This window comes from Protopterus annectens, chromosome 8.part1, assembly GCF_019279795.1.
Source record: "Protopterus annectens isolate FY-2018-M chromosome 8.part1, PAN1.0, whole genome shotgun sequence".
Lineage (NCBI taxonomy): Eukaryota > Metazoa > Chordata > Ceratodontiformes > Protopteridae > Protopterus > Protopterus annectens.
The window spans coordinates 263,778,863-263,790,894 of record NC_056742.1 but is presented as its reverse complement, the minus strand read 5'-3'; the positions used below and the strand labels follow the sequence as shown (position 1 = coordinate 263,790,894).

General features: G+C 40.7%; 1 protein-coding gene across 2 annotated transcripts in view; it reads left to right on the top strand.

Annotated features, from left to right (window-relative positions):
- FANCA (FA complementation group A) overlaps positions 1-12,032 on the top strand; it is a 2,214,801-nt gene that overhangs the window by 643,258 nt on the left and 1,559,511 nt on the right. For both annotated transcript variants that reach the window (XM_044081851.1, XM_044081852.1), the window contains exon 15: positions 3,377-3,510. In XM_044081851.1, the coding sequence (XP_043937786.1) occupies positions 3,377-3,510 (134 nt within the window). The remainder of the gene's footprint in view (positions 1-3,376; positions 3,511-12,032) is intronic.

Sequence of the window (12,032 nt, the reverse complement as noted above, 5' to 3'; positions counted from 1 at the left end):
ACTTCCCTTACCACTGCCTTCTTCCTCTTTTGATTCTTTCTTTGGTCTAATTGTTGTGATGTTTCACCATGTTACTGTTTGACAGATGTAATCTCCGTCTTCAGGAAAGATGTCCTTAGCACTACAGTCCTTTTGAGTTGAGCCCCAGGAAGACGGGGACATCATGCTATAGCCAGGGAATGTGATTTTTTTTTCTTACCAGGGTGAATCAAAGCTTGGAAGAGGAAAAATAAACCTATTCCCAGTAGTACAAAGTGTGCAGTGACATTGTGAACATCATACAATGCTGCCATGACTGTGACTGCTGTGCATATTATTTCAGTCTTAGTGTTGCTGCCACATACAACCTTCCCTCTAATTTCCACTAGCGGATGGCCAGCTGTAGCATAGACCAGAATTAACTCTGAGTAAATAGAGATAGCATCATCATCCACTTAGTCTCTTCCCTTTGTACAGCCATTTAGCTTCCTGCTTAATGATCAATTTCAGATCACCTTCAGTGCAGTCTGAGTTTGTTACTGTGTTTATCTTCCTTTGTCTTTCTTACAGTGACTTCATCAAAGGTCCTGGCTATTTGGACTTTAAAATGTAGGCTGTTCCTTGTAATTCTTGTGTGATCTTGTAACATGCATTAGCTTTAACTATTTGTACTGTTCTGGAGCTTTTCTCCCCAGGTCTCTGCTGAAAACAGGTTTCTAACCCATTCGGACACTACCCAGTTAACCAATGTAAGTAAATAAATAAATCTACCTTTCTTTTATGTATATTCAGATATAACCAATTAATTAGTATTTATTTTTATTTATCCTTTGTTGACCAGGTTGCTCCCCACTAGGCTAGTAGCCTCTATTCAAGGGAGACCCAAGGTACTATTTATACTATTAGGGAAAATTTGACCAGGGCATTGGAGAAACCTCCCTTACTCTTTTTGGTAAGTGTTGAGGGATCTTTTACATCCAGGTGAGCTACCACCAATTCAAGCAGATGGGACCTCGCTTTTAATGATGGCACACTTAGGAGTGCACCACCTCCTACCCCATATCCCCACAGTGTTCTCTGCCAAGGGTGTGCGTGCTACCTTTTGCCCCACAGACACTACTTAAGTAGTACATAAGTAAACAATGCGTAGTAAGTAAATAATATTAGGTTGGGTTGAGTTTGTTTGGGTGGCCCCTTTTCCACAAATTGGTTGGAAGGAATTTCCCCCCTGGTTTGTCCCTGCTGATTGTCATCAGCTCCCATCTGGTTAGTCATCCCATTTGTTCCTCATCACCGGAGTGAGGGTTGGCCTGGAGGGGCCATCATTCAGACAACTATCAGGAGTGGTTCCAGATTTTTTTGTATGCTGCCCTATCTCCCACATGAAGCTATCTAAATGCCAAGGAAGGGGACATGCTGTGGGCTTCAATGAAGGGCATCCCTTCATTTCTACAAGGGCTGTTTCTTCTCTTGTAGCCCTACCCCACCGCATAAGTGTTTTTTTTCCAGTCTACACCAGGGAATTCTCCTCATTCAGTATATCCTTGAATGCATGCATCCCCTCCCTAATCCTTGGGTGAGATGAGTGGCATACACCCTTTCACCACTCCTCTTCTTGCTTGGCTCCTCCATTACCAGGGCACATAATCAAACCCCAGTCTCATAGGTTTCAGTTAAGACTCCATCCTCTGTATCATAGATCCAGGCTAGCTGGAAGGAGATTTACAGTGAATTGCAACAGAATGTGCAAAGATATCAGAACCTACTGACTTATTTTTTTTTAGGGTTGAACCCCCCCCTTTTGTTATAAACAACTTTATTACAGCAGCATAACTGTATACAATTACAAAATAAAATTTTGACAGATTCCATCCAAACTGATGCATGGCTAAAAATCTTAGAATTCAAAATAACTCTTGTTGAAAATATATTTTATAACAAAGAATAAAAGACCTTCCTTCCCCATATAATAAACTTGTTGGTAAGAAAGTCCTCGGACATCAGTAATGAATCTCTCACCTTATGAGTCAAATTATATCACTCAAGTGATTTAACTTTTCTTTACACTTGACTCACTGTTCAAATTTCAGTCTATTTTTAATCCTTTTAGATCTATAAAAACTGAAAAAGAAGCTATTATAAAACCTCTACTGAGAATGAAAAGAAAAATCATTTATCTGGTACATCATAATTTATCTAAAAAATATCGCAACACCCAAGTGGAATAATTGTTAAAATGACATAATACCCAAGTGGAATAACAGTTAAAACAGTCTTCATCAAGGGGACCATTTTTGGACTTTTATCATTTGCATATTAGCATTTAGAACTGTTTTAGCTGGCTTAACTCATTGGCAAAAGATTTAGCATATTTTATACTGGCGGGGGGGGGGGGGGTCTAAATTTCCATTTTATTTCTTTTTTTGGCTGACAATATGAAGGTGTCAAGCAAAGCCTGTTCAGACTTCCACCAGCCCTCCTGTTGATAGTTGGCTATTAGCATAAATGGGTTATCAGTCATCAATTACCTGACCAAATCAGATCATAGAACATCTGCAGATCGAACTGAATTGGTATAATTCCTTCCAGTCAGCAAAGATGTGCTTACATTCTCCTAAGACATTTTCATACCATCTCCAGCAGTGCAAGGCCATCCCATGATACAGGATCATTTATTTAGATGGTGTGTAAAAATGTCAGCAAGAAGATTATTTCCATAATTTTAATTAAAGTTTTAATATAACATACAAGAACAAATACTAGAACTAACAATTTGACAACCTTGAGGTAAAACAATTTGTTCCAGCAGATTCTTAACAATAAGGTCCATGTGTTACACACTACTAATCTATAAACACAATAAAAAACAACTATTTACAATAGTGCTGTTTGCCATAAAAAAAAGAAAAAGGAAATAACCTATCACTTAATCTAAACTTTAATATCAGTCTTACTCAAGATTATCCAAGATTCACTAGGCAGTCTATTCCCCATATCTCTCCCTAACTTTACTTAGGAAATGTAATGCCTCATATGCTGACTAATGCTTTTGAAGATCTAATTACATGCCTTACTATGTGTTATGTATTAGAGCACTGTGTTGTAAACTTCAGGTCATTACAGATGGTACAAGAGTGACCATGCAAAACACTAATGGCTTATCATAATGATTTGAAAGGTTATAGAATTAAAGAAATTTGTGGTATGAAAGGACTAGATTTACTGATGCCGATAAATACTTTGCAGGTAGAACTGGTACTTTATGCATGTACAAAACCACAATGTTATATTGTCATCAGACATGTACTTGGAGTGCATTTTTAACTAATGATACCTAATTTGGTTTGTTTACGAAATGGCATGTTTGTAATTAACTATTTATCATGTGTTTATGTAGATTTGCTGAATCGCCTCCTGCACAATGCTTTTGAAGTGTATGAACTGGAAAATATGATCACTGCCTTTCTTTTGGCACGTCAGGCTGCTCTTGAGGGACCAGCTGTATTTGTGTCATACAAAGACTGGTTTAAGGTAAGAACCAGTCATTACATTTATTTATACTTTGTGTTGAGAGCTGTGAAGTCTCGCTTCACTCATCATTTCACTAAGTTAGTGATGGCTTGATCATTCCAAGCTGTCCAGCCCTTTTGGAGTCACGAACTCTGTCTTGAATTTCTAGCATAGGAGTAAGCTACAGCAGTATGTGTCTTGCATCATTACAGCCTTGTCTGAAAACATTGCTGTCCTGTAGCATTATATTTACTTGTGTGCAAGTGAAAGTTCCTTGTCTAATGTTGAAGACACTTTTTTAATGCTTTGATACTTTTTTAATGCAAGACTATGAGATGTCCTTGACATAAGTGACAAACTGTTTGCAAGCCTTTTCCAGATGCAGAATGTGGCATGTGAACCTTTGGTTGGAATACATCTGAATTCACTTTTTTCCATATAATTACCATAGTGTGTTAACAAAATTAAAGGAGAATCACACCAACAGACTCAAAAACATGTTTATTTGATTATGGTCTGGTGTTTCCTATATTTTAACACCACTCTGGGACTATTTACAGTTTTTTAAATATATTTATACATAATTTTTGAGTCCAACCACATGGGGTCTGGCATTTTGCTTCTAGGTATCCCAGAATACAGCACTCGTCTATAAAAGTTACATCACACAGGCCTCTTTCTTCCTAAAGCTTCTGTCACTGCATTGATTTTACATACATACACTGCTGTCTTTCAGTCCGTTAGTTTTAAGTAACATTTCATGCCGTTCAGTGACTACTTAAAACACAAACCGGGCAAATGCCACAGAACAGACTTTCAAAGTGCTTCTTACTGCTGCTTCTTTTTAGAATGGCTAAGCTGCAGATGTTCTTCATTCCACATTGCTGCAGTCCTAACTATTGGGTAGTCCGCTGTCCAGTCAGCCCGAATACCAAAGTATATGGCTGACGTCGGTCAGGGCGCATTAGACTGACGTCAGTACGTCAGGGTACTAATGCGCATGACCGACGTCATATCTTCAGTCTTTTTTGCCGCATGGTCCGATGCAGAAGCAATTTTGCGAGTGCAGGTTGGCGTTCTGAAAGTTTCTGAAGTCAGAGTTTCAGACCGAATCAAAGTTGGCTAAGTACCCCGTTGGGGAATATTTTGTTTTTTTCTTGCCTCAGTATTTAACCGGATGTCAGAAAAAGTGAATAACTGTATTTCTTGTGGGAAACAGATACCTCATAGGGATTACCATACTTTGTGTATACCTTGTTTAGGGCCTGAGCACGACGTTGTTGGATGCCGCTCTTGTGCTAGATTTAACAAACGCACTATTAAGAGAAGGTTAGACTGTGCCAGGTTAGTTTTGGGAAGCGTTGTAATTATAAAATGCCGCCGGATGCTCCGACGCCCGCTCGAAAAAAGCGCAAGGACAAAGCAGCAAAGCCTAGAGTGGAAGAACCGACAGTCCCAGACGTCGGTTCTTTAGAAGGCTCAGTGGAGCCGGAGGCTCTGCCAGGAGTTTCTTTGGAGTCTCAGGGAGAGACTTTACTGTTACAGGATGTATCCTCTCAGGAAGTAGGCCAGGCTGAGGGGCTTCTCAGGTGGCTGTTCTTCCCTCTCTTCCTAAGGTGGTTAGAGCCTCCCTTCTGTTTCCAAGGCTTCTTTGAGAGGCAGGCCAAGTTTAGCTTCAGTGGGGTTTCTCCTAGTGCTTCAGGGTCTTTGCCTAAGAAACATATGCTTAAAATGGCAGAGGATTTGATTACTATGATTAGAGGTTCTATGCCCCTCCTGATAAGAGGCCTAGGGTGGAACCTGAGTTTGAGAGTTTTGAGCAATGTTCGGAGGCTTCTGAGTCTTCGGCTGAAGACTTGCAGGAGTATCCTCCTTATTCTGATTCTGATGTGGATGATTCTACTCCTTCAGCTTCTCCTCCTGAGGATTTTTCATTTTCAGAGACTCTGCATTCCATGAGGGAGCATTTTAAATGGGAAGGTCAAGATTTCTCTGATTCCAGGAAGAGGCTTAGGGAATTCTTGTTTTACCCCAGCATAGGCCTTTAGCTATACCTCCTGTTCTGAATGTGGTGGAAGATGTTTTGCAGAGGCTTCCTGAATCCTGATTCTTTGCCTCCTGCCCCAGTTAAACCGGATAGGTACTATAGGGTGCCTGAAGCTCATAAGTATCTTTTAAGAGTCCTAGGGCAGACCCGAAACTGTCTCTCAGGGGCCTAAAGGTGTGAAGGCCTCTGTTGTTAAAAATCCTGTCCCTCCTGATAAAGAGGCAAGGGCTTTGGATAGATGGGGAAAGAAAGTGTATACTTCTTCCACTTTAGCCATGAGGGCGTTGAATTGTCAGTTTCACATGTTAAAATATCAGAATTATCTCCTTTCACAATTGAAATCTAAGGTGGATGCTCTGGAAGGTATTGAGTGTAAAGAGTTGCAGGATTTAGTTCATGTGTCTGAACAGGTGGGTAAACATTCCTTGCAGTGTGGTTTTGATGCTGTGCAGGCCTCCTCGAGGGTGGCTGCCACTGGTTCTGTTCTTCGTAGGCACGCCTGGTTGAGAGATCAGAATTTAGCTGAGCATGTTAAAACAAGGATTTTGGATGCTCCTTTACAGTCTGATGTGTTGTTTGGTTCGCCTGTGGAAGCAGTTTTAAAGAAAATGGAGGACAAGGCTAAGTCTATGCAAACTGTTAAGGATTTTTGCAGGTGCAGCCTCCGAAGTTTAGTAGAAATTGGCCTACTAAGGGATGGACTTATCCTGCTTATGATTCCCAGTCTAGGGGTAGGTCTAGACGTGGTAGGGGCAGAGCTCAAGGTTCTTTTAGGCCTAGGACAGGGAGTTCCCCTGCTCAGACTTCTGGTGAGGGCAGGGGTCAGTCCTTTCGTAAGCAGACCCAATGACCTGCCTTTTCAGCTGCCAGTTCATTCTCGCCTGGCAGCACCTTTGGGAGGAAGGCTGTCTCTTTTCAAAGAAAATTGGGATTTAATTACCCAAGACAGATGGGTTCTGGATATCATTCACCATGGTTACAGGTTTTATTTCCATACCTTGCCTCCTTTCAAAGGCATGCCAGACATTCTTCCTCTACAAAGAACAGAGGCTCACAAGCAAATTTCTCTGTTGCCCCAAATAGGGGCCATTCAGCCAGTTCCTGTGCCAGAAAGGGGCCTAGGATTTTATTCTCGCCTGTTCCTAGTACCGAAGAAGGGGAACACGTGGAGACCAATTTTGGATTTATCTATCCTCAACACTTATCTGGACATTCCCAAGTTCAAAATGTTGACGTTACAACAGCTTTTACCTCTGCTGGGCAAAGATCACTGGATGGTAACTTTAGATCTCAAGGAAGCTTACCTTCATGTGCCTATAAGACTAAGTTGCAGGAAGTATCTGCGTTTCGAGCTGGAAATTCTCATGATCAGTTCTCTGCATTGCCCTTTGGCTTATCTACTGCCCAGAGTATTCACAAAGGTTCTGGCTCCAGTGATAGCTTACTTCAGGCTAAAAGGAATTCAAATCTATCCTTACTTGGACGACTGCCTGATTCTGGCTCAAGAAAAGGAAGACCTTCTACAGCATTTGGAATATGTCATAGCAGTGCTAAGATGCCTAGGGTATTCTGTGAACGAAATAAAGTCCAGTCTAGTACCCTCTCAAGACATGTGCTTTCTGGGTGTGAGACTGAATACAGCAGCCCAGATGGCCTTTTAACCCCGGACAAACAAAAGAATCTTTCCAGTTACTTCCATCAACTATCTCTTCAGTCCGGGCTGACTGCAAGGACAGTCCTTCAAGCCTTAGGGTTCATGGCATCTTGTATTCTGGTGCTTCCCAATGCCAAACTGCATATGAGGAAGCTGCAATGGTATCTCAAAATGTATGGACACAGCACTGCCAGGATTTGGACACTGTCATTCAAATAATACCTTGCATTCAAAAGGAATTTTTGTGGTGGGCTCAGGAATGTCACCTAAACAAGGGACTCTCTGTGACCCGGCCAGAGGCGAGTCAGATTCTAACGACAGATGCCTCAGACATTGCTTGGGGAGTTCATCTAAATGGAAAGTGGATACAAGACAAGTGGCCTGCCAGACTACAGCATCTACATATCAACATGAAAGAGATGTTAGCAGTCCAGTTTGCATTAATGGCTTTCAAGGAATTACTTCTTCCAGGGCAGGTGTTGATTCTAACAGACAACACAACTGTCATGTGGTACATCAACAAACAAGGGGGAACACATTCTTACCCATTGTGCAGGCAAGCAATGATTTTATGGGAGACTGCGCTCAGCTTGCAACTAACTCTTCAGGCAAGGTTTCTGCCGAGCACAGAACTCCTTAGCAGATGTGTTAAGCAGACAAATCATGGATCCCCACGAGTGGAAACTGGATCTTCATGTATTTCAAAAATTGACAGTGTCATGGGGAACTCCAGACATAGATCTGTTCACTTCTCCACTAAACCACCAGCTGCCAAAGTTTTGCACAAAGAGGTTTCATCACACAGCTTGGAAAGTGGATGCTCTTTCTTTCAGTTGGAAAAATCTTCATGTGTATGCTTTTCCACCTCTGCCTCTTCTCCCAAAGGTGCTTCTAAAGGTCAGACAAGACAAGCCAAGGATGATTTTAATAGCTCCAGATTGGCCTCGCAGCACTGGTACCCATTACTGAGGAGTCTGGTAAGGAAGCCTCCATGGCCTTTACCCTTGATTCCACACCTGTTGTCTCAGAGGGACGGTCACCTGCTCAATGTCAAGCTTCACTCTCTTCATCTAACAGCCTGGCATATTCTGTTTTGAAAGACAGCAGGTCTCAACTTCCTCAACAAGTTTTAAATGTGATTATGGAAGCCAGAAGACCTAGTACAAGGAAAGTGTACGCAGAAAAATGGAAGAGATTTTATTTTGGAGTGCAGCAAACAATTTGGAGATTTCTGAGCCTAATTTGAGTGTGGCTCTTCAATATCTTACTGAGTTATTGGACAAAGGTTTGTCTTTCTCTTCCATTAAGATTCATGCTGCAGCAATTTCAGCTCACTATGATTGTGACCCACCATTGTTTTCGCATCCTTTGTTCAAGCAATTTCTTAGAGGGCAAAGAATATAAGACCCCACGTAGAGCTCCTACTCCTGCTTGGGATCTCAATTTTGTGTTGGAGAAACTTACTCTACAACCTTTTGAGCCTGCGGCTACTGCTGAATTGAAATACTTGTCATGGAAGACTGCTTTTTGTTGGCCATTACTTCTGCAAGAAGGGTTTCTGAGTTGCAGGCCCTTATGGCGTAGAGCCTTTTTGATTTTTCATAAGGATAGGGTATCTTTACGCACTAATCCTTCCTTTATGCCTAAGGTGGTTTCTAGTGTGGCTTTAAACCAAACTATTCATTTGCCTACTTTTTATGCAGATCCCCAAAATAAAGGGGAAAAGATTTTGCACACTTTAGATGTACACAGGCAATTGCGTTATTATTTGAGCAGGACTAAGGATTTTAGGCAGTCTCAGCAGTTGTTTGTTTCTTTTGCTTTGAGTTCGCAGGGCAAGCCTGTGTCAAAACAAACTGTTTCTAGGTGGATTGGGTTTTGCATTGCATTTTGTTATTCCCATCATGGCAAGGAGATTCCAGCTGGGATTAGGCCTCATTCCACTAGGGCTACTGCCACTTCAACAGCATTTCTAAGGGGTGGCAACTAAGGATATTTTGGAGGCAGCTACTTGGAGTTCAGTGCATACTTTCTCTAAGCATTATCACCTTCCTCTCTACTCTAAGTCTAGGGCTGGTTTTGCCACAGCTATTTTGCAAGGCATGTTGTCAGTTCCTGCTTCCTTATGATTTGCCAGCCTCCCTTACCTCTGCTTTGGGATTCTACCCAATAGTTAGGACTGCAGCAATGTGGAATGAAGAACATAGTACAGTTTTGTACCTACCATAAATGTAGATGTTCGAGGATCCACATTGCTGCAGTCCAATTTACCCTCCCTCCTTCCCCTCTGTGTTTAGGGGTGGTTGTGTAGGTGAGGTTATATTCTGGTAATTTTGTATATATTGTACATATTTTTGGTGCAGGTATGTTTGGAGTTTTTGGTTTTGGCCTTATCTTTTCAGGGTCTTCTGACATCTGGGGCAAGAAAAGACTGAAGATATGATGTCGGTCATGCGCATTAGTACCCTGACGTACTGACGTCAGTCTAATGCGCCCTGACCGACGTCAGCCATATACTTTGGTATTCGGGCCGACTGGACAGCGGACTACCCAATAGTTAGGACTGCAGCAATGTGGATCCTCGAACATCTACATTTATGGTAGGTACAAAACTGTACTTTTTTTTGTGAAGCCTTAATTGTGTTACTTTGACTCATCTCCCATCCCCCTTCACACCTAGAGTGCTACTAGAATCCTGTTGTCCTTTAAGACAATTTATTTGATGTCGGTCTCTGCATTCCTCAAGAGGATAGTTTGTAGGGTTGCCACCTTTTCAATTGCCCAAAGTGGGACTTTTTTGTAGAAATGTCAGAATTTGCAGGGTAAAACATACCAATAGCCAGTACAAAGGACCGAACTTCACTTTTTTGCCTAAATAAAAGCTTATTCTTGTAGCATTATAGTTGCTTATTCTGTTTCTTATAACATTTAAGTGTTTCAGATACAAAATAACTGTTTTATGCAACTATTAAAGAAAATGTAGGAAAATTTTTGTCCTAAAATCTCAGGGCATTTGCCATTTTTTCAATTTTTTTGCAGGACACAACTGCCCAAAGAGGGACTGTCCCTCGCAAAGTGAGATAGGTGGTAACCCTAATAGTTTGCCGATCTTCAAGGCAGCCCTGTGTAACTAGTTCTTAATTGTTTGATGGCTGAACCAGCAGGTGGGGATTTCCTGGCCAATAATTTTCTCATAGTTTTTCTTTTAAGTCAGCCTCCTACTGAAGCCTTTTGAAGTAGTTGAAAAGGAACCCCCCCCCTCCACAAGATGCACCTTAGATTTTTTTTTTCCTAGTATCTCTACAATACATTTGAAATAGAATTTTCTGTTATGTGATGCATTTTCTAGTAAAATTACCTGGAATTGCTATTTAATCAGGCTGTAAGTTAATGAATATTTTCCTTTAAAACTGGTGATACTGCCCTACAAATGCATATGTGTTCAGAGACTTCTTAAAAGCAAATAATCTTCAGTTACTTGTTCACCTAAATAAATTCCATTGTAATCCTCATCTGATGGATCCCATTGTTAAAGTCACTGCCTGTGCCTCTGATTTATAATTCCTCTTAAATAGTTGTGTTGATGAGGCAGTCCCTGTCTACCCCAAATACTATAATAAATTTAAAAATACCCCCCTATGTTGGAATATCCAAATAAATTAATTTCTATAACAATAGGAAGAAACTAATTCTTATAAGAGGTCTTATTTTACCTATGTTAAGAGCACATTTAAGTAAACTAATAGAGTTTGAGGACCTTTAAGAAGTTCAAAGCTGAATAAGAGCTTACTAGATCTGCTGATACCAAAAATATCTACAAATCTTTCTTTAACTATATCATAAACCTAAGAACTAAACCCCAAAAGTATTAGGAGCTAGTCCACAATAATACTGCCAACTCTGGGAAAAGGGAAACAACCGATATCTTAGGTGACTTTAATGCAAATGTTTTTCTACCACCAGTTATAGCTGTTCCATGGATTTCTCAGTTTCAGCTAGACTCTGTAATTACTAATGAATAAGTCCTCTCAGCCTTTTCAAAAACTAAGAACACCTCATCCATGGGTCATGATAACATACCAGGTTTTCCTGATTCAGTACAAAATATGACCTAAGCCTTTCCTGTGGTTACACTCCTGAAGCATGGGAAACGACCATTGTAATGCGTTACACAACAGCTATCCAGCCATGGACCCTGGTAACTGTAGAACCTATTAGTTTCACTAGCCTTTTATGTAAAGCTACATAATGGTATCACCTTAGACCTCATTATTTCTGACATTGAAAATCTGTTAACTCTGTGCTCTCTTTAATCCGTCATTTTCAAAGACAAGTCCTGCCTTTCTAACATTGTTCATTTCTTTGAAAATGTCACTAAAGCAGTGGATAGTGGTTATACAGTATATACTGTATGTATGGACCCTTGCCAAGGCCCTTGACAATATTTTCCATGCAGGCATTATTGATGGACTTGTAAATCTGGATAGCAATCCATATGTTGTGTGGTGGATAGCTAATTGGTGGTCTGACAGAATCCATGTGGTTAGACACACCCCTTCAGTCAGATACTTAAACAGGATCTAGACACTCTCTTGGATAATTCCTTATCTTTTAACCATCATGTCTCCACAGTTCTTCAGAAAGTCTATTGTCCAGCACAACTGTTTCCAAAGGTATCGCCTGTATATTGAAAGAAGTCTTCATTTCCATTTATTTATATCTCATCAGACCTGTTATTGAATATAGTGCCCCTTTTGGCATGTATTTGGCTGAACATATCACTCAAGCTGAGATACTTAGGAGATTACTAACTAAAAATACTAAAAGCCTTAAGACTCTAGA